This window comes from Oreochromis aureus, linkage group 22 (genome assembly GCF_013358895.1).
Source record: "Oreochromis aureus strain Israel breed Guangdong linkage group 22, ZZ_aureus, whole genome shotgun sequence".
Lineage (NCBI taxonomy): Eukaryota > Metazoa > Chordata > Actinopteri > Cichliformes > Cichlidae > Oreochromis > Oreochromis aureus.
The window spans coordinates 3,421,614-3,448,780 of NC_052962.1; the positions used below are offsets into that span (position 1 = coordinate 3,421,614).

At 39.1% G+C, this 27,167-nt stretch overlaps 2 protein-coding genes across 2 annotated transcripts; one reads left to right on the forward strand and one right to left on the reverse strand.

Moving 5' to 3' along the window:
* Positions 1-3,042: 3,042 nt before the first annotated feature.
* LOC120435519 (G2/M phase-specific E3 ubiquitin-protein ligase-like) lies at positions 3,043-4,958 on the forward strand. The gene is made up of 5 exons (XM_039605287.1): positions 3,043-3,116; positions 3,296-3,520; positions 3,747-3,875; positions 3,940-4,077; positions 4,758-4,958. Exons 2-5 carry the CDS (start codon positions 3,350-3,352, stop codon positions 4,773-4,775), a joined length of 456 nt encoding a protein of 151 aa, XP_039461221.1. The 5' UTR covers positions 3,043-3,116; positions 3,296-3,349; the 3' UTR covers positions 4,776-4,958.
* A 1,106-nt stretch (positions 4,959-6,064) lies between these two features.
* Positions 6,065-13,989, reverse strand: LOC120435741. Its single transcript, XM_039605791.1, has 5 exons — positions 13,941-13,989; positions 13,723-13,780; positions 7,370-7,480; positions 6,541-6,817; positions 6,065-6,464 (listed from the first exon to the last, which is right to left on the reverse strand). The coding sequence occupies exons 1-5, from the start codon at positions 13,987-13,989 to the stop codon at positions 6,258-6,260; spliced, it is 702 nt and encodes a 233-aa protein (XP_039461725.1). The 3' UTR covers positions 6,065-6,257.
* Between the last annotated feature and the right edge of the window lie 13,178 nt (positions 13,990-27,167).

Here is a 27,167-nt window from a genome sequence, read left to right on the forward strand (position 1 = left end):
TAGTCAACAGGGTCGCGCAAGAAGCGTGTGGAAAAACCAAGGCGCAAAATAACTGCCCATGAACTGAGAAAAGTCAAGCGTGCAGCTGCCAAGATGCCACTTGCCACCAGTTTGGCCATATTTCAGAGCTGCAACATCACTGGAGTGCCCAAAAGCACAAGGTGTGCAATACTCAGAGACATGGCCAAGGTAAGAAAGGCTGAAAGACGACCACCACTGAACAAGACACACAAGCTGAAACGTCAAGACTGGGCCAAGAAATATCTCAAGACTGTTTTTCTAAGGTTTTATGGACTGATGAAATGAGAGTGAGTCTTGATGGGCCAGATGGATGGGCCCGTGGCTGGATTGGTAAAGGGCAGAGAGCTCCAGTCCGACTCAGACGCCAGCAAGGTGGAGGTGGAGTACTGGTTTGGGCTGGTATCATCAAAGATGAGCTTGTGGGGCCTTTTCAGGTTGAGGATGGAGTCAAGCTCAACTCCCAGTCCTACTGCCAGTTTCTGGAAGACACCTTCTTCAAGCAGTGGTATAGGAAGAAGTCTGCATCCTTCAAGAAAAACATGATTTTCATGCAGGACAATGCTCCATCACACAGCGTCCAAGTACTCCACAGCGTGGCTGGCAAGAAAGGGTATAAAAGAAGAAAAACTAATGACATGGCCTCCTTGTTCACCTGATCTGAACCCCATTGAGAACCTGTGGTCCATCATCAAATGTGAGATTTACAAGGAGGAAAACAGTACACCTCTCTGAACAGTGTCTGGGAGGCTGTGGTTGCTGCTGCACGCAATGTTGATGGTGAACAGATCAAAACACTGACAGAATCCATGGATGGCAGGCTTTTGAGTGTCCTTGCAAAGAAAGGTGGCTATATTGGTCGCTGATTTGTTTTTGTTTTGTTTTTGAATGTCAGAAATGTATATTTGTGAATGTGGAGATGTTATATTGGTTTCACTGGTAAAATAAATCATTGAAATGGGTTTATATTTGTTTTTGTTAAGTTGCCTAATAATTATGCACAGTAATAGTCACCTGCACACACAGATATCCCCTAAAATAGCTAAAACTAAAAACAAACTAAAACTACTTCCAAAAACATTCAGCTTTGATATTAATGAGTTTTTGGGTTCATTGAGAACATGGTTGTTGTTCAATAATAAAATTATTCCTCAAAAATACAACTTGCCTAATAATTCTGCACTCCCTGTAATTTTGCAGGGGAGACCTACCTTGGCACTTGTGCAGGTGAAGCCAAAGGGAAGATATGCTTCAGCATATTTTCCGGTCTTTGGCTTGGAAGGAAGTTGGTTTGGAAACATATTTGGCGATGCTTCATCTCCTGCTTTGCGTTTGTGTGGGAGCCCCGTCAAAAACCTGTCCACAGTGTCCTAGTGGTCTTTTTTTTCTTTTCATACCGCGCCCCCCCTGCAATGGCTCTGCGCCCCCCCCAGGGGGCGGGCCCCACACTTTGGGAGCCTCTGAGTTAAGGGATGCCCTGAATGATTTGTTTCCCAAACTGAAGGAGGTAACAGGTGGCTGGCTGCTGTTCAAACTTGGGGGTGTGTATGAATTCTGCACTGTGTAAGGATGCATTGTCTACATTAAACTAGGAACTGATCCTGCTGTTTAATAAGTATTTTTAGGACAAGTGCATGTTGTGAATTCCTAATTCTGAGTAGTTTTGAAGATACATTTTTTTTAACTTTTCTTGAGGCATTGGATATATTTCATGATCAGAATAATCTGCTTCAATTTGCTTTTAGACAGGTGGTTGGGGAAGCCGAAAACTCTCTCTGGTTCCTCCAGCTGATATTGGCTATACAGGGGCAATCCTAAAGGCTGCCAGTCGTGGGGGTAAAAACATATATATTGCTCCTATTCAAGAGGAACTTAGCAATGACCCTGTACCACTAAGCGATGAGTCCTTCAGATGCATGCCAAAAGCAAAATGCCAGAAGTGTGGCATAGGTGTTCCACTGCAACTTCTGTCAGAACACCTAAAATCCTGCCCTCTTTTGGAAACTCCCAGTGAAAGTACTGTGGTGAATTTAGATGGTGATGAACCTACGGAGAAGTAATGTAGGTTTTTTTGACAATTTCATACTAACATATTACCCAAAAGCATAAAGTGTTAAGAGCTAGCTAGAAGGAAAAATGAAATGTTATTAAAATAAACTTTGTCCTTTCAAATTTATTTCACAACAGCACCATTGCAGCAGTGTCCTGTCTGCACAGATATGTTTCCCTCTTGACTTCATTGAGCTGCATGCCTCTTCATGTGGAGAAAGGTATTTAGCAACAAAAATTGCAATTTTTATTGTCATTGGATTTAAGCCTTGACTGAAATTTAACAACATATTTTGATAGTAGCTCACGAAATGAAAAGGGGCATGAAGATACAGTAATTGAGGAAGGGCTAGCAGATATGCCAGGACCATCTGGAACTACTTGTGAAGTCAGGGATGGTAGGTCAATCATTTAGTCACAGGTTATGTAAGGAAGGTGTTGATTAGTAACAATCAACAGCTAATGTGAACAAATCCCAGAAATCAAGTCATTACTTTGAATATGAGGCTATCAAAAATAAGAAATCAATTGAATGGATACAAACTACTTTAGACAATCCTTCAAAGGATAAAACATAATCTTTTTGTAATAGTATCTAGATAGAAGTTGATATACAGACTATCCAGAGTTGATCACCCCCCTAACCCCCCCAGTCCAATTCTAACCATTTCTATTTTCTTTTAGGCTGGTTAACTGTTTTGGACTCTTCAAAGGCCATATATGAATGTGCAAAGAACGCTTTGGACATGCATGAAATGGAGAGCCCATTACGTCTTACAATGGACATCAGACAAAGTGTAGTTGATCAGGACATGGCCCTCATCTCATTCTACAAGAGACCCAATGTTGAATGGGCACGTCCTTTGGAGTGCAGGCTTGAGGGTAAATTTGCTGAAAATGATACATAAATATATCTTGAAATAAATACTTGTATTCATTACTTTATTTTGGTGATCTAACAGGGGTTACAGCTATCGGACAAGGAGTAATACGTTTTTTCTTATCAACATGCATGGAGAAGCTGATGTCTGGTTTTTGCATCAATTTTGGTTAGTTTGTTTTTGGTTGACGATACCTATGTTTGATGATCATTATATTGTATAACTTTTCATAACTTAATTAACTGTCTGTTTTTTTTGTGAAAACCTCTGTATTGTGTGGAAGTAATCTTTTTTTCTTTCTTTTCATTTATCTCATAGCAAACTCTAATGTTACTCCACTTTTTCAGGGAGAGCCAGGCCATTACATACCATCAGCATCTCACTTTCTTGTGGAGAGTGATATGTTCCTTATGGCAGGGAGGATGGTAGGGCACTCCTTTCTTCATGGAGGCCCATGCCTATCTGGACTTAGCCCAGCCGTTGTGCACGTCCTACTTGGTGGTAGTCCTGAAACTGCCACAGTTACACCCGAGGACTGTCCAGACCTAGACCTGAGAGGGCCAATTCAGCTTGTAGGTTTTTATGTTTAAATGAGGGAATGTTTATACATTGCCCCTTGTGAGTGATAAACATAAGTCTAACCTAGACTAATCCTTTAAAATTGTTCTAGATCAAAAACTCTGCCATTGAGACATGGTCTGAGACTTTAAACTTGTCTTTTGTTACATTTTTTATGTATGAGGAATTAGGAATTTATAGTTCTTGTTTCTGTCTGAATTACTGTCTTATGGGTTACAGCTTGAAGGGCAATCCAAGCTGTCGGATGAAGAGCGAAAACGTGTTCAGGATCTGGCATATGCATGGGACCTCCCTCCCTTGACAGAGAACAACAGGAGATGGCTGTTTGAGAAATTATTACTCCATTCTGTGAGTGAATTGAAAAGTAAGTAAAATATTTCTGTGTTACTGTTTAGTTAACTTTTTTTCTTAGGTCATTGGAAGAGTGACGAGGTCAATAAAACAGCTGAGAAGGGGACTTAAAGAAATCCCTATGTGGACCCTGCTGACCCAGCGACCTGACACGGTGCCCTTACTCTTTCCACAAGAGTTGGCTGCTGTGAACCCTGAGGTAAATTTTGTGCTCCTAAAATACTGTATTCATTAATAACATTTTACTGTGTGTTGTAGAAAATGTAGTCCAAAGCAAACTATGAAGACTTGAGTCATTCTACAAAATGTAAATAAATTGAAATTTTAATTTGGCACTTACCAAGAATTATGTATCAAATAATAAACTTACCATAAAAAAGCTGTATTCGTTTTTACAAATAAAATGCACTAATACTAAAAATGAGCATATTCTTGTGGTTGCAACTTGTGGACCATACATCTTTACTGCAGTTTTTCTTTATAGTCTTGTAAAAATAAAACTGCTGCAAAAACTGCTTCAAAAGCCTGATTTACATGTAGAAAATGATTTTGTAGATCTGAAGAGAGATGTAGATATAATAAACAGACATAATGACTAAAATACATTAGTAATTCTTTGGTAATACACATCATTTTCTAATTATAGATTTAGCCATTAATGTTCTATTTTCATTTTTTGTTTGAGACAGTTTCTTCTTTTAAAATACAGTCAAAACAGGCTACATGAGGCATTTTATTCTAAATGGTAGGTTTGCCATTTTGCAGGAGGGGAATACCAATATGAGCTGATCAGAGCCAATATTATTACAATGTTAAAAATATATTTTGTTTGGATTTATTTCAAAGCTCAATGCTTAACTATACACTTTTTCTTCACAGCAACACCATGTGAGCTGAAAAATCTCCTAAAATTCTGGACTGGATGGGAGATTGTGCCAAAAAGTCTCACAGTGGAGCTAGTAGATGGCAGACATCCAACTGCTGCCACCTGCTATGAGACCTTGCGCATTCCATACCACTACAAGGACTATTTAACTTTTAAGGAAGACCTCATTGCCTGCTCTGAAACCTGCCACTCAGGGTTTGAACTCATTTAAGTGAGTCATTCCCATAATGCAAGGTAGTGGTGTAGAAGTCTCTGTTCAAGATTTGGAATATAAATGTTCACATCTACTGCCATTTACTCTATGCAGGCAACATCGGTTCTTGGTTTTTAGTTTTACCCTAATATTTATTGATTGTATTCTTATTAATTTTTTATCTTCTTACTCTGTTTATACTTATATTTATATTGTATCCCACTCTTATTTATTTTATCTTTTTATCCTGTTTATATTCTTATTAGGTCATATCTCCAGTGTTTCCTCGGAGGGGGCTCTCTGCACCGGGGCTGTGATCGACCGTGGCTGCTAGGGCTCTGTGGATCCTCTCAGCCTGGCTGGGGGACTTCTTTGCCTCCCTCCTGCTGTGTGCCCAGCCTGGAGGCTGCGGTCTGTGACCGGCTCCCGGTGCAGACAGCTCCCTGTGATAGTGTTTCCTCACTTGGCTAATGCGTACCCAGCCCAATTTTACTCTTTAAGTGTGTGTGTGTGTGTGGGGGGGGGGAGGAATGTGTGTATCCATGACCGTTTCTGTTAATGAGAGTGTGGGGAATGAGTGGGAGGGTGGGGTGGGGTGGGCTGCTTTTAACCATGTAAAGCACTTTGTGCTACAGTTTTTTTTGTATGAAAAGTGCTTTATAAATAAAGATTGATTGATTGATTGATTGATTGATTGGTTCAGTTCTCGGTTGAAAATCCCTTTAAGTAGTTCTTAAAACTGTTAAAGATAATGTCTTGCATGTAAGATGTCAGTGACAAGGTAAACTTTCATCTTGATCAAAAGAAAGGACAAGATTGACTTACTGTGCTGTTTTAATTTTGAAACATTCCTACCGTCAGCCTTCAGTCAAATATTGCTTTACAACATAACATTCAAACTGACAAGCAGTTTCTATTTAGAAGTTTTCTGAGTGAATCAACATTTATAATTTCCCTCTCTTCTAATTCTTCAGTATTTACATTACAAAGCTTTGCTTAAAAATTGTTACTTATAGCGAAGTTTATAGTTTGAAACATTTAGTGAACCCTGTGGAATCTCAAAGTCACAACAATAATCAGAACTGCTTAAAGTGAAACCACGCAATTATGTTTTCATGTTATTGAAAACACCATGGAAATTCTTTGAGTTGGTTTAGTAGACCAGTCTACAGCAGACTGTGATTGTCCAGATGTCCGTGATGAAGATCAGATTACATTTCATGACCAAATTGTGCAGAAATCCATGAAATTCAACAAGATTCACAAACTTTTTCCTGCAACTGTATGTAGCTTTTCTATTCTAAATGAATTGCTGACAAAACTGAACAGCCATGATGTAGACGTCAGCACCAAAGGACTGGGATGCCGCTCTTGGATTAACAACGCCCTGAAAAGTTGTCATTTGTTCTTCTGTCAATGGGCAGTCAGTGTTCGGAACAACAATGCTTGAATGGTTATGGCAAGATAGGCCACTATCCTCCCAGTCAATGTCTGGAATCTGGAAGCCCTGCAACGAACAAACAAAATTAGGAAAGAATAATTGTATATAGGAATCAATGAATACTAAAAATGTGCACCTTTACCTGTGTGTTTTCTGGAACAGGAACAGGGTGATATCTGTGACCCAACTCCCACAGCTGGTTGGGACTCATGTTGTTTTCTGTTCGCAGTGGATGGTTGTCCCATCCACTGCAAAATGTATTAAAATCATCCTCCAGTTGAGGAAGAAAGACGTAATGGCAGCAAAAGAGGTGTGCAGCATTTGAAATGTCAAGAAGGCCCTCTTCCTCAAGGTTGTGAAGAACATCGTAGTAAATGCATGTAACGGCCACCCAGAGGTCTCTCCACAGTCGCTCTATTCTGAAATAATATATAAAAAATATTTAATTAGGTATGGCCTTTCTTTGGTGTGTATGAGAAATTCCCTGCTCGTTTCTAACCCTACATGAAATGTGTGCATAACAACAGTAATAATACATTATCAGGGCATGTAGGAAGGACCCAGGCATATCACTTAAAAGGTGTCAAAAGGGTTGTAATGATCAGTGGCAACACAGAATGAACATTCAGGGAAGGAAGGAACAGACTGGAAAAGGTGCGTGAATAACTAAAAAAATAGGGCAGAGTCCTGAAGGCTCTTGACCTGTCCAATATTTTCTTCCTTGAGGGGTAAATAATGGAAATTGAAAGAAAAAACAAACAAAAAAAACAACAACCCACACCTGACACATATCAGACAGTATATCCTGCTGGATAGGGCACTGTTCTCTAAAGACATTTTACTATAAAACTTTTTCATAAAACTATACCCTTTAAATGTTTATGTATTTTTAAATAATGGAAATAAAGCTGCAACACCTTCCATCTTATGTCAGAAACATTTGAGGTTGACAGTATTTTATGAGAACAAACCTTTGATTGTGCACACTCTTTCCTGAAATGAAACTGCCTCTTCCTGTGCCACGAACAGTAAATATCAGCCGTGCAACCTCCACATTTTCCCCTCCGTGGTTGCCACGAACCCTGAAAGCAAATAAAAGTACCCCAAAACATTCGAAGCTTTAAACAAACTTAGATCTGATAATAAAGAACAACAAATGCCTTAATCAAAGTTTTAAAAAAAAATGTAAAAGAATCCTTAAAATCTTTGATTGCTACTGCTCTGGAATGCATCAAAAAATTGTCTCTTGAATGCACTTTCCAGCATGTGTCAGTATGAAGTTTAATTTAACACAGCTGTTAAAACATTTTTCAGGATTTAACAGGATAGTAACAATTATTTAGATTTATTGAATTTGCCGGAAATTACGCAAGTGCCATCTTGTATCATTATGATCTGTGTAAAGAGACAATTTTAAAAATATTTTTGCAAAAATATGTACATCAAATTAAACAAATAAGTAGTCTATGGCATTTAAAAGTGGTTACCTACAATTCTGAAATGATAATACTAATTCTTATTGATGATGATATTGTATTTGAAATCCTGGTGTAACACTGAACCCGACATCATAAAATGATTACCCTTGTAATGTCAGGGAGTTACAACCAAGGAGGGAAAATATTACTATCTCACCCCTTGTATCCAATTACATAACAGCACTGCTTGGTAAAAGTGTTGAATTAATTTTTTTTATTCTTAAATATCCCCAAGTCACTATAACAACATTTGAAATTATATATACATATATATATATTGAGGGAAGGTGACATCTTAAACAACTTTTAATGAAATATCCACAGGTAGTCTTACAAAGGGTATGTAAGAAAATACCTAACCCAGAATAAAATGCATCACTTATTACCTGAGAGGAAAACCAAACTTCTCGACTGATTTTTGGAAGAATGCCAGTGTTGTTGATGCCAGATTGTTGGAAGCAGCACCGAGATACATAATCTTTAGAGGAAAAAGAACAACGAGCAACTTCCATGTAAATATTGCATTTGATTTACTTACTAAACTAAACTTACCTTACAAGAAAAGCCATCAATACCTCCAAAGATCACAATGTTATAGCTGAATGGGGAAAACATAATATTTTTTTTTCTATTTTTGAATTATCACTTTGAAGTGTTTAAATGTAAGCAATGCAAGATGTAATTTATGTCTGTCCAGATGCAAATATAGTAATGAGTAAGATAAAAAAATACAGTTCTGAACATTTGCAGCTGAAAAAATTCTCAGGAATTTCTTTCACTTCAAAAGATCAAATAATTTACCGTATCAGTTTATGGTTTGTGTCAATATGCATTAGAGACTGTGGTCCTGGGACGGAATAAGCACGTCGGGCAATGCATTCCAAGGAAACCATCCTTGACACAACACCAGCTGTGTCAACACGGTGCATAGAACTTCGAACCCTTTGGTACTGGACTCTGTGTCCTCTGGCCTGAAGAAGTGCTTTCACCATCCGGTATCCAGCGTGAGGCTGCCTGGATTTTATGTCTGTAATGCATAGGTCCAACTCTTCATCTGACAGGCTGCTATAGAGTGCTTTGACTGAAAGATTGAACTCATTCATGCGTCGGAATACTGTGCTTCTGGACATTCCCAAAATTTTAGCAATGGCTGGGATGGACAAGTTCAGTTCCAGAAGGCTGTTAAGATGACAGGGGGAAAGAGCCATTCTTAGGCGCCCAGTAGGTCCCCACTCAAACTGAATGACAGCACTATGTAGATTCATTTTATCCTTTTCTCTGTTTATCAGAGTATGTAAACTACATAATGCATCTAAGAGGACAGGGCAAACCTCAACTTGACCAGACAAAGCTTGTAGAAAAACTAGTTCCTGGGTGCAAATGAAATCTAAAAAGTCCAGATCCAGGGGAAGGTGTTCAAGACAATGTTCTAAACGTGAAAGCAGTCTCCGAAGAATATGATGTAGGAGAAGATCCTGAGAAAGAGGAAAAAGTAGAATTATTTTTGTAATTTTTAAATCACCAACAAAAAGTGAGTTAAAAACACAATGTTAGTTACGTTAACTGAATATTCTTAGGCTATAAGATTCTAATGTTTATTTTATCATATTTCCTTATGGTTCTTTCAAAAAAGTTTATTTTGTAATTCATGCCAATTGTTGCAGTATTTTGATTTTCTGGTTAGGATTTTTATTCTTTTCTTACATCTTTTGTTTTAATAGCACAGTATATTTAAAAATTGAGCTCGCAAGAGAAAAAGCTTTATTTTCTATTTTATCTTTTTTATTTAAATGTTTTTGAGAACAAAGCCAAACTAAAACTTACTGAAGAAAGCTGGAACTGATTCTTGAGTTCAGTGTTCCCAAGGAATACTCTGAATGGATTGAAAAAAAATGAAAACAGATTGCCTGGCGGTGTGTTTCATTTATGAAAAGGTCAGAAAATTAAATTTGATATTGTCAAATTTAATCCCTTTTGTTTATGAAACAGTGTGCATGATTCAGTGCATGAATTTCTTAATGGGTCGCTCAGTTTGTGGAAATTGTGGGTAGCCTGCAAGGGCCTCAACTTCTCCATTCCCACATTGTGCAACAAATGGGCACAGCTGATCTTCAAGAGTGGAACATCGGCCAGTTACTTCCAACTTTAACGCAGCTTGTAGTCTTGGAGAGCAGCATGCCAAAACTGCATGCACAACTTCTGCTAACAGTGGAAATGGATTGAGAAATCCATGCAAACAGATTCATAAACTGAAAGAATATTATTTTACAGGACTAATTTTCATATCAGCCGCTGGCTGACCACAAACCCTGAGGGTGTATACGAGAAGCAGAAGAAGCAGAGGGAATATCCCGTTTAACTTATGCTACCTGTTTAAGTTTAGATAGTATTTGTAAAGATATTGACCATATCCTTTTCTGAAAGTGTGGATATAATGGATGGGGTAAGGTACTGGCATGCTACAACTTTATAGTTGTTAAATTCTGGGTACAAGTATACATGCCCATCTTGTACATGTTTTTTAATATTATTATTATCATCATCATCATCCTATCCAATTACATGTTTCTTTTAATCAGGTTATGCTGTTTTAATGACTTTACAATATAATTTACATTGTGTTCCTTAAATTTTCCCTAATTGTATGTTATATTAATCCTATATTTGCGTTTTAATATTTCTAATGTTTGCCTTGTTTTCTTCACTGCCTGGTCTGCCTCTGTCTCGCCTGTATGGATGCATTTACACCTACATTTCCCCAACAAAGGATGTTTTAATTCACCACTATTCCAGTGAAACACGAGTCTCCCATCTTCCTGCTACCGGTCTTGAGTTTTTGTTCACCAAAGCACACACCAACTTCATACTAACGGACAGATCACTGCCCTATTCCCGCCTTGTCTGACCGTGTTTTGTGGCTTTGGTTCACTTCAGCTCACTCTTCCCCATTCTTGTCATTAAATCAGGCCGATCTGCAACCATGGCAGCCATTCACTCTATGGCTTTATTCATGGTGTATTTTACCCCTTCACCAAATGCCGTTCTCGTTTCCAACATTATATTTGCAGTGTTCGTCTGTCTATCAGTATCTGCGGTAGACTTGTAGTCAAGACCGCCTAATCCGAGACCAAGACAAGACCAAGACCAGAGGGTATCGAGACCAAGACAAAGACCAAGACCAGAGGGTATCGAGACCAAGACAAGACCAAGACCAAGACCAAGTTGAGACGAGACCAAGACCGAGACCGAGTCGAGACGAGACCAAGACCAAAACCAAGACCGAGACAAAAAAAGTCTTTAAACTGCAGCCAGATGCTGCTTCGTTTACAGGCGTCAGGCATATTTATGTGTTTTTGCTTTCGCACAGCCCTCCTCACCGCTGTCTACTGTCTCACTCACTTACTGAGAGGACAGACGCACGCTCCACTTGACTGTCGCGTCTCTCACCCTCTCTGTTTTCACATAATGATATTATCCTATATCCTCGCATGTGATTGGCAACAATATGGAGGATTGGAGCATAACTGAGCCACTGTGTGAGAGCTGAGCAGCGAAAGGAAATTAAGTGAGGGTAGAAATGACTGAAAGATTATTAGGCTCTGTTTTGAGTTTTGTTCAAAAAGAATGACTTCATATAGGAAAAAAAATAAATATCACATATGCAGGACACCTTAAACTAGTTTTTAATTAAGCAGCAAGGCAGAACAAAGTCGGGCCTGTATCAAGACACAGGGACTAAATCCCAATTCAACCAGACCCAGAACTGATCCGAATTAAAACAGGACTACAACAGTTCAAAATCAGGACTACTTAGGACTTAACCAAGACGGAACCAGAATCAGAACTAGATGATAGTAGCACTGAAAATCATCATAGACCTGCACTACACTTATTTTTTAATTCTACCAAAGTACGCTATTTAGATTCTGAAAAGTTTATATAATTATTTAGCCTTGTTGTGCAAACAAGCCTGCATAACTTAATAAATATAGAATTTGAAAAGTAACAAATGGTATCTAAAAGAAACAGGTACTAGATACATGTTCTGATGAGTTTTGGCAAACAACCATTTGACTAACATGTGTGTCTCACCTGCTCTTGTTCGATCTCTGTTCTGTCCTCATTCTCCATCTCCTCTCTGTTCCTCTCTCTCCCTCTTTGTGCTGACAATCAAGCCAAACACCAACATCATCAAATATACAGTTGAAACCAGATATTTACATACTCTTCAGATAAAAACACAAACACTTTTTAATTGTAACATCAAATCAGACTAAATGTTTATTTTTTAGATTGATAAATATAAAAAAACATATTTGTTAACTTTAAGAGTAAAGAGAAAAACTATATGTATTTCTTAATTGCAAATGGCACCAAATTGTATTCAAAATTGAGCCACACTTATGGAGCTCCACAATTCTGTTCCTGGTGTTTTGGTTGACATCTTTTGATTTTCACATGTCACAGAAACAGGCTCTGTGTTTTGCCTTATATGCATCCACAGCTGTGCCACCAATTTACTCACATGGACTCTACTAACCTATCAGAAGCTTCTTAAGCTCAGAATGGAATGTCTGGAGTTTTTCTTATTAATTAACAATAAACTTAGTGTATATGTTCTCCTAAATTTGATGAAAGGGATAAAAATAGACAGCTCTGTCTCTCTTTATTCTGTCATTAAACTAATTCAAAAGATATTTCAACATTTATTTATCTAAAACAAAAGTTTACTCTAAATTAATGTTTAACAGTAAAAATAGTTTTATGTTTTCTACCTAAAGTGTATGTAAATATCTGGTTTCATCTGTGAATATACTGCTGTGTATTGAAATTTCTCTTGTTTTGCATAGATATACTGAACAACATACAAAGCATAATATATAAAATAACATCTACCTGAGTTTTTCTTTGAAAGAAGCTTCTTATGTCCATTGTTGTGTTCATCAGTACACAATTGAAACCGATTTAGAGAGTTTGTTTAGCCGTGGAGGGTAACAACTGAAAATATGAAATGTAGGCTAAGACTCTCTAAAAATCAGCATTGTTGTTCGGCTTTTTATTTATCCATTTGTTGATTCACTCGAAGAGCAAGTAACATAACCAACTGATCAGTTTGATATCAATCTTTTGTGATACACCGTCATATTTACATTATTAGTTCAGTACGAATGATTTGCTTTGGTACCTGGTCAAACTTAAGCTCTCCTCTGTCTGCAGCAAACTCGCAGGCAGCAGCTTCTCCCTCGCTCACATGCGTGCTGTGCTCAGTCGCCTAGTACCTGAGCTCGGATCATACCAAAATTAGGGGAATTTACGACGGTGCCCCATGCTTCTGAAAAAAATGACCCGGGCTTAAGCCCAGTAAGCCACCCCCGCTCCGCTAATGGTTGACTCCAAATCTCGGAACACTATGTCGATTTGAGAACGGAAGATCGAAACAGCGAGACCAAGACCGAGACAAGACAAAAGTCCGTCGAGACCAAGACAAGACCAAGACAAAAGTCCATCGAGACCAAGACCGAGACCAAGACAAAAGTCCGTCGAGACCAAGACGAGACCAAGACCACGTAAAAGTGGTCTCGAGACCGGTCTCGAGACCAAGACCGGTCTCGAGACATCCAACTCTAATCTGCGGAGTATAGTTTTGTACCGAGTATCCTATTTTCTAGAGCACAGCATGTAAAGGTTAGCTCAGTTAGCAGGATGCTAGCATGTAGCGCTTAGTGAGACACGCCTCAGACGAGTTGAGCAAAGACGCCGTCTGTGTACTTTATACGTGAGCGACGGATTTAAATAAAATTAACGTTCCAAAAGACAAACTTGAAGATAAAAAACAATATACTTACCGGAGAACTGCCAGGGTTTGCCGCTGCCATCTTGCCGCTCCTAAATTCAAAACTGCCTCTGCAGACAGGCAGGGGAGGCGCGGAAATTGTCTTTGAGTTAGTCAAACGTTTTCCTCAGTTCGAGTAGATGATAAAATAAAAGAAAAATGAATGGGATTTTAAGTAGGACTAGGCGTTCTGTAATGATCTCTATTTAGAAGAAAAACTTAATCACTCACCTCTAAATAGCTGTCTTTTAGGAGACACACTGCTGGCTAACGGTGTCATGTGACCAAACTGTAATTTAATTGGCTGAGAGCCGCTCGACTCGATCCAGTGCTGATTGCTCTGGCTTAGGTCATTTAAGTTCATCACTTTTGCAGTTGAATTTTTGCAGGTGAATTGTTTTGCAGGCGAATATTTTTGCAGGGGAATTTGGAGGATAAAAATTCAGTGTTATAAATTCAATGTCTAAAAATAGTTGAATTCTGATGATACTATATTTCTTCCATACATACATGACAAGGACTGATGATATGAAATTGATGAACTGCTACTATGCCAGCCAACCCAGTGACAGGGGGTTTATTCAAAACGTGGGAATACAAATGTATGGATGAGTAAAAACCCAAGATTCATGCTTAACAGACAGGTCTGTGGTTAAAGAGAAGATGAGAGCCACTTTTGAATATAGACAGAAGCTGGTTCGTGACCTAGATGCAACATCATCAGTCTTGGATGTCTTCCCTTATTTAAAGCGCCTTGAGGTGACTGTTGTTGTGATTTGGTGATATATAAATAAAATTAAACTGATTTTAATTGAATTTCCTTGATACACCTGGGTTGGTGAGTATTTTTATGGACATTTCATGATATGTTTAAAAACTAAAGATAACATTTTGGCAAGAACACTTAAGTAACCAGTATTTGGTTGCTGTTTTGTCTTAAACGATTGATTAGGATTTTGCAATGATGTTTGGAGATGAAGCCTCTGAAAGATTTCTTACAAAGTGGCCTTGGTATTTATAGATATCAATAGAGTTTGAAGTATTTTTTTAGTACAGAACATTTGTACTTTTACTTCCGTTTAAGCTCCACCTCCAAACATTGCATGCACGATAGCTTCTTTGTGCGGGAGGCGTGAGTTCTACATGCATAGAATATAATTGTCCCCGTGAAATGAAATTATTTTCTCAGATTGTGTTTTTTCTCATGCACAACAGTTACATTTGTGCATTCATTACACTGCAGCTACTTTGAGCTGCAGTGATGATAAATTGAAAGTACACCTTCTGTCATTTCTAAGGTTTTATATATCAAGTTTAGGGATGGTAACTGCAGTTACCGTCCCTATGCATGGTGGAGGTATACCTCCAACATGCAAAAAGTTACAGAAGTAATAATCAACAAAATAAATACATTACTTTTATACGTAAAGAGCGTTGACATTGAGGCTTAAAATTAATGTGGTGCATTGTAGCTTATTACACTATTCGTTACACTACTTTAGCATTGTCTGTGAAATTACCTGAAATCCATTGTTTCATAATTACAATTGCTAACAAAACTCCCTATGGTAATTAGGAGAGACATATGATCTTTCACTTAGCATTTAGGTATGAACACAGAGGAAAGATGAAAACAAGTGACCAAACCAAGTGACTTTAAACCAATTGTGTGGGTTTGGTACCTGTTAAGGTTCAGGGTCTGGCTGCTGCTGGGCTTGGGTCGGCATTCATTCAGCTTTATCACCACTCTGTTCTTTGCTAACTCAGCGTAACCATCCTTTTACGCTGAGTTAGCATCCTAAGCACCTCGTGGAGGTGCTTGCAAAGAGCTGAAGTTGTGTTAGCAGCATAATACGGTTGTTTCTCAATGCAGTTTACACTTTATCGTCACTCCCATTATTCTGTGTGCATTAGAAATAAAAGTAATGTCTATAGCCATGCTGCAGACTACGCCACTATTTTCCTCCTCCTACATACAAACTGAAATCAGCTGTAGTGCAAATGGAACTGATAAGCAGAATCGATAGGCAAACAGACTAACAATTCCAAGGAATTGAACTACTGGGAATTGGTTTTTGCAGAGGGTGGTTTACCCTGTTTATTTTTCCTCCTTCCTCTCATATGGAGTTGTACATGGATTAGCCTTACCACCACCCATGGAGGGGGCTTACTGCCACACAACTGCAGCTTATTTGTGTCATCAGTGTAGTGTGTACTTACAAAACACAGCTATGGCTGTGACTGAGATTGTTTTCCTGCTAGGATGTTACCTGCCTACTGCCTTTCTCACAAAGAAACTTACGAAACCTTTCTGGAGTTCAGGACTACAGCCAGATATTCACAGCACACAACCTCAAATCCTCTTACTACTTGTGGAAAAAAGAAATGATCTGAAAATCACCTGCCTCCACCGAACCTCTTCAGCCTCCTTTGGAGCTTTCCATTCACCACTCCCAAGTAAGAACTCAAAGACAATTCTTTCTGAGCCATTGAAGTCTCCTTTCCTCTGCCAGTCATTGCAGATTGCCTTGCCCTCTCAGAATGCCAAATTAGAATTGAGCTCTCACACAGCCATTAACCTATCTTGTTAACTTTGTAAATAAACCTTTTTCACTCCATTATCAGAGTCTGCTTTTTTCCCCCACAGTGAAATTATGACAGTGTCAGTATTTAATAAAAACTATGCCAAATGCAGAAACAGCATGTGGAAAAACTAAGTACTGTTAGGTTCATTTTGAGAGAGAGAATACAAATATACAACAATTGTAAGTTTTCACAACCCATTGTCAAAACAGAATTTCAAATTAGTCTTACATGGCACCATGGACCTCCTCGCTCTGTCTCAGAGACAAAATGCTACTGCACCCAGGCAGTAAACAGTTTTTATAATGTGTGACAAACAGGATACTAAGGTGATTGGTCAAAGTTGGAGGAAAGTCACAGTTCTCCTTATTTGGCTGAGATCCAGCACTTCAGCTCGTGTTTCTTCTTCTACAGTTTTCTGATCATCTCCTTATTAGGTGATGACCCTTTGGCCAGCAATGCTCTCGTTACCATGGCAACCATCTCGTCCTCCAGTCAGGCCTGTAAAGTTAAAGACGGGGTATAGAGTGCATGCCATAAGAGCAGATTTATGTTCGAGGCCACATTCCTGTGAGCTGGTTGTGTCTGTCAGTATAAGAGTGAATCCAAAACTATTGTACAATACACTGTGTGCAGTAAAAGAAAAAACACAAACATGTGATGGTAATTATGGGATATTAACCTTAAAGATAAAAATAAATTTCAATGGTTCAATTCACTTCAATTCAGTTTTATTTATATAGCGCCAAATCACAGCAACATTGTAGACCCTACAATGATACATACAGAGAAAAACCCAACAATCATATGACCTCCTATGAGCAAGCACTTTGGCGACAGTGGGAAGGAAAAACTCCCTTTTAACAGGAAGAAACCTCAAGCAGAACCAGGCTCAGGGAGGGGCGGGGCCATCTGTTGGGACCGGTTGGGGTGAGAGAAGGAAGACAGGATAAAGAGATGCTGTGGAAGAGAGACAGAGATTAAGTATGATTCAGCAGAGAGGTCTATTAACACATAGTGAGTGAGAAAGGTGACTGAAAAGGAAATGCTCAATGCATCATGGGAATCCCCGAGCAGTCTACCCCTATTTCAGCATAACTAAGGGAGGATTCAGGGTCAGCTAATCCAGTCCTAACTATATGCTTTAGCAAAAAGGGAAGTTTTAAGCCTAAGCTTAGTGTCTGTCTCCGAATCCAAACTTGAAGCTGGTTCCAACAACACGTTCTCACTGCCAAAGCTAAATATTTTACGCTAGGTGACAAATTGTCAACATATTACACTTCCGGGCACCCAACAGGTCCCTAAATGACGAGATTGGAAAAAAAATGAGGAAACATGAGAACCTTTTGGAATCAATCCACACATGTTCATTCATTTTATTTAGGGTAGGGATCAGGGAGCCAATGAAGGGAAGCCAATATAGGAGAAAAATGCTCTCTCTTTCTAGTCCCTGTCAGTACTCTTGCTGCAGCATTTTGGATTAACTGAAGGCTTTTCAGGGAGTTTCTAGGACATTCTGATAATAATGAATTGCAGTAGTCCAGCCTAGAAGTAATAAATGCATGAACTCATTTTTCAGTGTGACTCTGAGGCAGGATATTTCTAATTTTAGAGATGTTGTGCAAAGGAACATCCATGTTTCGGTAGTTTAACTGTAATAACTTGAGGCACTGTATGAATTTAGTCTCTCACATTGTTATGGACAAATTCTGGCCCACTCATATTGATAAATTAGTTTAAATTTGTATTGACATTGTGGGCATTGATTTAAGCATAGCTCTTTCAATTTCCTGCAACCCCATTTCAATTAAGTTGAGGTCTCGACTTTGACCATTGTAACACTTCTGGTTTCTAGAGGCGATCATGGTTGACACAATAAAGAGCCCGCATCCTATGGCTGCAGAACAAACTCAAATCATCACTCCTCTCCAACTTCTATTCACAGCAAACAAGCACACACATCTTATACATTTGCAATAAGTCATTTGTGCTGATATGCTGTTTGTTTTTTACTAATTGTGTTACTTGATTGTAAAAGATCTGTGATTGATCATGTCCAAAGCACATTTTTTGAGAGGTTTTGTGGATTGTTCAGAAGCGATTTTTCAAGTGTAAGTGGTCTGACCTTGTCAAGTACTAAGCAAGTTGGGACCCAAATGCAGACTCATAGACCCAAGACAAAAAGGTAAAATGCACCTGTATTATCAAATTTACAGGGAGAACTAAGGAAAACTCAAGGCCTAAATACACATATCGGGCAATCGGGAAGATGGAAAACACTGGGGAACACAGCTGAACCTAAATGGGAAAAACAAGACAAGGGAAGCAAAACTAAATACAACACACACACACGACAAGAAACTGGCAAAATAAACAGGAAATACCAAAACGGGATAGCTAATACAATGACATAGACTTAAGAGACAGATAGACGTTAAAAACTTAAACTCAAGGCATTAACAATAAATAACTTTAGACAAAAATTCAAAAGAAAACACAATCAAAGCTGAAAACCAAACAGGAAAAATAAAAGAAAGAATATGAAAACAAACAGAATTAAAACACTGATCAAAAGTGAGGGCTACAGACCAAGACAGACATTGGAGTGAATTTGCTATACTGTTCACTCCTAGGTAGATTGCCAACTGTCTTGAATGTTTTCGACTTGTGGATAACCTTTGTCACTGTAGAATAACATTCTTCAGATTGTTCGGAAATGGCCTTATAACACCTCCCAGATTAATGGACAGCAACGTTAGCATCTTTCAAAATCCTTGCTAATGTGTTTCTCCTTGGAATCCTGTTAACATACACCTGAATACTCCAGACCTGCAAACATCCAAAATTTCTGGTTTTATAGAGGTGCTCACTAGCTGATGAGTTAATTAAATGCATTTAATTAGCAACATCTGGATGCCATTTATTCGCTCAATTCCCACAGAAGCACTAAGAGTGCACAGCGTTTTTCACATGCATATTTGTAAGCAGGGGCGATTTTAGCCCATTTTTGGGGGTGCTTCAGAACCCCAAAAATGAATCAAAGCACCCCCAAAGATTACTTACTTTTTTTGACAATATTTGCTGTTTTTGTGACACACTACTAAAAATATAAAAAGCATACAGTACTTGGTTGAGACATAACATTTCAACAACAAAAGTATAGATACACCCCCCCAAAATGGTTTGTTCCAGCTCGGCTCTCCCCTACTCTGGCTCCAGCACCCTTGCTGCCAGAGCGATGGTGGCTGAGACGCAGCAGAGCAGAGGTGTAAGTGCCTGGCTTAAAACAGGACATATTAGCTGCATTTAACCTTCAGTTACTCTGTATATAGTTAGGTAGGAGTCAGACCATGTTTCTTTTTAGCTGAAAAACATTACACCCAGGTAACCTGCAGTGTTGAAAACTTGTTTTCCGACGATGTTTGCTACCCTACAGTTTGTACTGCTCTGTAGTAAAATCAGCGACATCTGACCGTCCTGTTGTTCCCATTGAAATTTATATAGCCTATTTAAAATCTAAAACTTAAAATTGTCCATAGCCTACTGTTGTTACCACTGTCCTGTTTGAAATGGATACTAACTAGCTAACTGACTGAATGCCCATTAACCTTATAACTCCTGTGGTGTGTGTGTGTGTGTGTGTGTGTGTGTGTGTGTGTGTGTGTGTGTGTGTGTGTGTGTGTGTGTGTGTGTGTGTGTGTGTGTGTATATACAGAGACACAGTTCATAATGGATAAAGGAATTTTTTCAACAAAAAAAAAAAGAAAAAAAAAAAGGAGCCACATTCAGGTAAAAGTGTAATATCAAATGATCAGTCAATAAAGGATAATGTTGGATCAGTGTTTCAATATTTATATCTTTTATTAGATATTCATGTTGTTTGGTTATTTGCCTTTTGGTTGAAAGTACACAGAGAGTGGACTTTGTTAGTGATCTTAATAGTTCTTTTTCATATTAATGTAATTTTTTCATCAATCGAATACAATCTATTTGTGTATGATTGTCAGTCCAAAGAGGGAGAGAGGAAAGAGGGGAACATGAGGAGAAAGTACAAGGTCAGGAAGAACCAGGTAAGAAAACAGACAGGGAACAGTGACAGGCAAAACCGAAACCGTTAAACTGACAAAGAGAAAAAAACCTGATTTTATTCACACAATCTGGAAGTTACGTTCTCCCTATATTAAAGCTGCTATACAGAATCTGCAACACAAACTGGGTTGAAACATTTTTGACCCTCTTTAACAACATTCCAACATAACATTATCATTGCTTGGGGAGATGAAAATTAATGATATATTTTTATGTGGTTCAGCCACAACTCTACTAAAACCTCAGCCAGTAATAGGTAGGCCAACTTTTGGACCGTCCAGTTGTCTGTATGACTGCCGCAGTACGTGCACCACATTTGCACACTATCAGAAAGTGCCAAACAGCCCTGGTGGAGTGAGGAGCTGTAAAGAGAAGCAGAGTGCTCTGTTTATATTCTAAAAATGTTTTAAGCTTGTTTCAAAGATTCTGTACTGCAGCTTTAAATGTTTTCCAAAAGCACACATACACTTACCTTATCAGTGTTTCTCAAACTTTTTACAGTGTGTACCATTGGGAAAATGTCAAGCTCTCCCAAGTACCACTATGAATGTATGAAACTCATAAATCTTACAACACAAAATTAGTATTATTAAATTAGTAAAATTAGTATCTGCAGTAAAGATTTTTTTCATACATTGTATACATTCTACCACAGGCAAAATTGCCTCCATTTTTATATTTTTTTATTAATATTTTGTAATAATTTATTCATAATAACTTATTCTGTTTTGGGAGTATTTTTTTATGTATGTGTATTATATTATACATACTCATTAAAAGTGAATCTCTGTCCAAAAAATGCACTCAGTTTACTTCTTACTCACTATGAGCATCATTCATTATTCTCCCACAGTAATTAAGGTTAGAATATGTATTTTTTTATTCCAATCCATTCTTCTTTTGCAGCATTTAAATAACCTTTATCAGATTTGATGGTTTTGTTACAGCCTTTTAAAAAAGTGTTTTTTTTTCACAAATGTGGGGATTAAATTGTTTTAAAATGTACAAAACAGTGATGTCATGTTTTGTGACGAGGACCCAGGCACAGAGAGACTTGATGAATTTAAGAATCTTATGATTTAATAAAGAAATTTACAGACTTGCACAGAGATGGTAAAATTATGATGACTGATAACAGAGACGAAGACAACAGAGGATGAGGACAGGGAGGAACAGGGGTTTAAATGCACCAAGGAGACAGTCATAGACAACTCGGGACAACTGGAGACATTTAAGGATGCAGGGACTGACAGAGACCGGGACGAAGTCTCATCGTGACGTGTAAAGTTTATTTTGCCTGGCTGGGCAGCTCTCTGGGTGCTCAGCACCCCCAAAGCTCTGATCCTAGAATCGCAAGTTTGTAAGATTGTGCAGTACTCACCACATGTAGGGATTGTTGAATGTGTTGACTTGCCATTTTTCATTCCTCTGCCTAGAAAAGTAATACGTTTTTTAGTCATACACAAATGCACCCTTGGTTAGTGTGACTCCTTACAGTGGTAGCAATTTGCACACACCTGCTGATTTTGAGAGGTGAATGGTACATCTGTTCAGGGAATTGCCAGGATGCGCAGCACAAATCTTGGGTTTGTCACAGATAGTCTTTCTTTCTATAGCTGTGAGCCAAAGAAGTCTCCACTGGAACTGCAGCACCAGAGCTGTCACTCTCAAAGCTCCAGGGAAGTAGAACCAAAGGAATGTCTCATGTGCAATTTTTTTGAGGCCATTAAACCAGCTCTTTTTGCTTCCCTGTCTACCATTGCTACATGAAGTGGTCTTTCTCTGCTCAGCTTCCCATACAGAGCTGAAAGACAGATCTGGCACACACACACACACACACAAGTTGTTTTTTTATTGTTCAACTAAATTTTTAACAACTTCAGTTGTTCAGACAGCAAGTAATACTGCAATCTTAAAATTTGTGCAGATAAACAATGAATTAACCTGTAAACTCATGTAAACTCAAATGGAGCCAACACTAGTTTGTCAAATCAAGTCATGTTCTTGATTTTGAAAATCAAATATTTGGACAGTTTTAAAATAGTTTTAAACCAAGAAGGTATAGAGCTGGACTTTGAGTATTGTGAGAAAAGTGCTTGTATTTCATAGTTTTCAGTCACGTGACGGACTCGCTACCCTGGTGGGCAAAAAAGAATGACTCCATCATGACTGCAAATAGCTGACAGTCTGAAGTTAACCTGTCTAGAGCAAAGACCACTTGGACCATCTTTCCATGGAAGAAAAATGAAGATATGAAGAAAAGTATGAATATCGGGGACTTGGGATGCATATTCTTCTCTGGCAGCTTTCAGAATCAGAATACTTTAACCCTCTGGGGTCGACGGACGGGCCAGCGCGTCAAAATAACATGACCAATTTAAGACGACACAGCAACAAGGTGCAATGACCCAGAGTCTCCATTTTAACTTGGGTCAAAAGTGCGGACTTCAAACTATATACCAGTTTTTAAATTGTGTCGATAGACCACGTAAAACCAGAATTATGGTTAAAAAGAATACACGCGATGTTTTTTATTCTGAACAAAACAGTGATGTTTACAGCTGGAAGAAAGGGTAAAAACAGCATTTTCTAAGGACAGCGCTAGCAAATGCTCTCCGCTTCCGAGTGAAAAAAAAAGAAAAAACACCCCATCCCTATTGGTGTTAAAGTGTACCATGTCAACCAATCAAAAAAATGATATGGCAACATGTGGCATTTGGATGTTCAGGAAGAGGGGGAAGTTTTAGGAGTGACACCAGCAAGAGAAAGCCTGCGAGTGAAAGAAAGAGAGAGAGCGAGTTTTCAAATGTGAGACATTAGTGACGTTTAGCGTGTTTGGAGGCTATAGTTAGTGTGTTGTGTAGTCATTATTTTGTTTTGTGTGTCAGTTATACTAGTGAATGTCACAGTTGATCCAAAAAAGCCACAAAAGGCAGATTTCAGTGTAAACGCTGTCTCCACATGGAAAACAGGACTGATACACCTCCTGCTGTCAGACAGGGTTTAGTCCTGTGCTATTCTCCTCTGTCTTATAGTGGACAGAAACTTTTTTTGGGGAGATGCACAAATCATTTCAGTGCCTTCTTATTTGATGCAGAACACCTGAATGTTCTGTAAATAGTTTTAAATGGTTTTATAAAAAACACGCGAGGCCTCAGCTGCATTTTTAGGTAATTAGCACCATATAACTTTGTTGTTTGCAAAACTTGCGCATAATTTTTTGAAATGTGCAATTTCTATTTGCATTCTATTTGCACATTATAGCTGGGGACTTCAACCATGCTGATTTAAGGTCAGTATTCCCCAGATTTGAACAGCATATTAAATGTGCAACGAGGGGGGGGGGACCACACTGGATAAAGCCTACAGCAATATCCAAAAAGGCTACAGAGCAACCCCTCTACCACATCTAGGTTTGTCAGACCACATGTCCATGCTGCTTATCTCTGCATACACTCCTGTTAGGAGAAGAGCCCCCCCCAGTCACAAAAACTGTGAAAACCTGGCCAGAAGGTGCATCACATCAGCTGCAGGACTGTTTTGAAAACACGGACTGGAGCGTGTTCGAACATCAGGACCTTGAAGAGCACACAACATCAGTGCTCTCATATATTAACTTCTGTGTCAACAGTGTCACTGTGGACAAATGTCTCCGGGTGTATTCCAACCAGAAACCTTGGATGACTAAAGAGCTCGAGGTCCTGCTGAAGCAACGTGACGCTTCAGATCCGGTGATGGTATGCAGTACAGTGCACCCAGATCTGAGTTGAAAAGAGGCATAAGAGAGGCCAAGGCAGCGTACAAGAGAAGGATCGAAGACCACTTCAGCAACAACAACTCACGACAGGTATGGCAGGGAGTTCAGCACTTAACCAACTATAAACCTTGCAATACCACGTTGACTGAGGGTAACGCGGCGCTTGCGGAGGAGCTGAACCACTTCTTCGCACGCTTTGAGATAAAGGGACCAGAGGCAGCAGCAGCAAAAACATCGGACAGCAGCAGCAGTCCAAGCCTCATAGTGCAGGAATATGAGGTGAGGCGGACACTGAGGGCAGTGAACCCCAGGAAGGCCGCCGGACCAGATGGGGTAAACACAAGGGTCCTAAAAGAGTGTGCAGACCAGCTGGCTGGGGTCTTCACTAAGATCTTCAACACTTCACTGTCCCAGTCCTGCATCCCGCCGTCCCTAAAGTCAGCTACAATTGTCCTACTGCCAAAGCGTACTAACATTAGCAGCCTCAACGACTACCGGCCAGTTGTTCTAACACCTGTTATAATGAAGTGCTTCGAGAAACTGGTCTGACGTCACATCATGTCCTGCCTGCCACCCACACTCGACCCGCTCCAGTTCTCATACAGAGCTAACAGATCAACTGAAGATGCCATTGCTACAACGCTCCACACCACCATCTCTCACCTGGAAGTGCAGGGCTGTTACGCCAGGCTGCTCTTTGTTGACTTTAACTCTGCTTTCAATACGATACTCCCGGACAGAATAATAGTTAAACTGCTGGAAATCTGACTTCCTTCTACCACCTGCCGCTGGATCAGAGACTTCCTCTCAGACTGTGTACAGAGACTTAGAATGGGTCCTTATCTTTCCTCAGCCCTCAGCCTCAACACCGGCTCGCAACAAGGCTGTGTACTGAATCCCCTACTGTACACACATGATTGTGTTAGTACCCACCCAGACAACGCAGTCATCAAGTTTGCAGATGATACCACCGTGGTGGGGCTCATCTCTGGGGGAGATGAGACGGCGTACAGAGCTGAAGATCACAGGCTGTCAGATTGGTGTGTAGATAACAACCTGGACCTCAATACCACCAAGACAAAAGAACTGGTAGTTGACTTCAGAAGGAGGAAGTCTGAGCTGCAGCCTGTCAGCATCAACGGAGAGTGCGTGGAAAGGGTGTCCAGTTTCAAGTTTAACTAATTTAACTAACTAATAAACTTAAACCTACACCATCCTCCCTATTCTGGTATTCTAAACAGTACTTAGCTGAAACCCAAAGACTGCTTGATCGAGTTAACCTCCTGAACTATCTACAACACATGGTGGAAACCTGAAATTAAGACAGAAGACTAGAGGTGAGACATGATTGTTACTGAATATTAAAAATAATAAATGACAGATTTAGTGATATTTTCATAAACTATTTACCACATCAATTAACAGCATGGCAGGGCAAAATATTTTTTCTAACATGGCAACCTTCTAAAAGTGAAAGGAGACAGAAAGACAGGTGAGAAAGAATACAACTTAAATGACTTTTTGATGGCATATACTATACAATACTTCTGGAGAAATGATGGGACCATGAAAAAAATTACTATGTACAATAATGGATTTCTATACATTTTACATCGAATGAAAATGTTTGTTGTAAGATTCAGATAATTATTTGTTAAAAGCGAGACATTTTAAATGAGAATAAGAAAGTATTTCTTTGTGCCCCCCTTTCCCTGTTAATGCCCTACCTGGCCCCCCTGGCAAAACTTTGCTAGACCCGCCCCTGCAGAGTTACCAGCTGTCAGCTACATAGAAAAGGATTCTAGTTTTATTTGTCTCTCAGAAACAGTCCATAACTTCCCTTCAACTCATTCATGTCACCTAAAAGGTAAACCTGTTTCTCCATCACCTGTTCAGCTCTGATGATTCAGTAAGGACATCTCCTGGTTTCATCTTCATGTTTCCCTCTCACCACATATCCAAACCGATATCATGGCCAGCAGCTTTTACAGCTGTGGCTCCAGCAAACATCAGCTGATACTAGAAGGTAATATTAAATAAATTCTAACAACAGCTTATCAAGCTTAAAGATACTGCTGTTGTTTAGCGTGACCTCCGCTGGGTTCTTCTTTCTGGCGCAAAGTGGGCGATAAACAAACGAGAGAAAAGCCGATCAGCTGATCATTGATCAGTTTCATGAGTGAAGTAGCAACAGGAGAGGGAGGGGAAGAGAGGGAGAGAAGAAGAAACAGCTGCAGTGTAAAGACACAGAATAACTCCAGCTTTGTGTCTTTGCTTCATTGTAGCTGAAGTACGGGACAAATCGCGTTCTTTTTCACTTCAATGCGAAATGCCTAATATTTTCTCTGAATACGAGACGATTCCGTTTTTTAGGGGGACGGTTGGCAACTAATAACTAACCTTATGAATAAAATAAAGTTCAACATCAGTAACATCATAGCACCCTCCCAGCTGTTTTATTGACCCCAAAATACGAAAAGATATTTAACAAAGCCAAAAAAAACTTATATAGGCAGACCAATAAAACAGGTCTACTCAGTAAACTAAGTTAAGATAACAATTAACAAAACCTCTAACAAACATAACAAGCTGACCTACTGAAATGCCACAGGGGGAACTTAAATACTGGTTTAGCTAAACCAAATGACACACAAGGGGCAAAACAAAATGGCTGCCATATAACCAACTAATACAAAACAATTAAACTTGAAACACCCCCCAGGCAATGAAGCATGTGGTTTCATCCAGTTAGGCTGTCAGTGGTACTTCAGCTCTCCCAGCCCTTTGCCACACTTTTTGCCAGTCAGGAGGAGAAGCCAAACCCCAGGTAACTCAAACAAAGATAGATATATTAATACAACATAAAACAGAACTTTGACCTTACAGTGTTAATATGTGTGCACGCCATATAAAGATTGGAAGGTGTAATGGAAAAATAAATTTAATAAAGAAACAATATTGAACAATAAGTAGAATAGTAGTGACTGCAAAGTAAAATAAAGTGAACCAACTGGTGGTGAGGTGTGGAG

What these genes read in the sequence shown, in the direction of transcription:
- LOC120435741 (XM_039605791.1), bottom strand. Translation starts at nt 13,989, where the DNA reads ATGACACCGTTAGCCAGCAGTGTGTCTCCTAAAAGACAGCTATTTAGA. An exon ending in TAAAAGACAGCTATTTAGAG is followed by an intron (nt 13,781 to 13,940) that starts GTGAGTGATTAA and finishes GCCTGTCTGCAG; the next exon opens with AGGCAGTTTTGAATTTAGGA. An exon ending in AAGAGTGTGCACAATCAAAG is followed by an intron (nt 6,818 to 7,369) that starts GTTTGTTCTCAT and finishes ATATTATTTCAG; the next exon opens with AATAGAGCGACTGTGGAGAG.
- LOC120435519 (XM_039605287.1), top strand. Translation starts at nt 3,350, where the DNA reads ATGTTCCTTATGGCAGGGAGGATGGTAGGGCACTCCTTTCTTCATGGA. An exon ending in TGAGAGGGCCAATTCAGCTT is followed by an intron (nt 3,521 to 3,746) that starts GTAGGTTTTTAT and finishes TATGGGTTACAG; the next exon opens with CTTGAAGGGCAATCCAAGCT. An exon ending in AGAAATTATTACTCCATTCT is followed by an intron (nt 3,876 to 3,939) that starts GTGAGTGAATTG and finishes TTTTTTTCTTAG; the next exon opens with GTCATTGGAAGAGTGACGAG.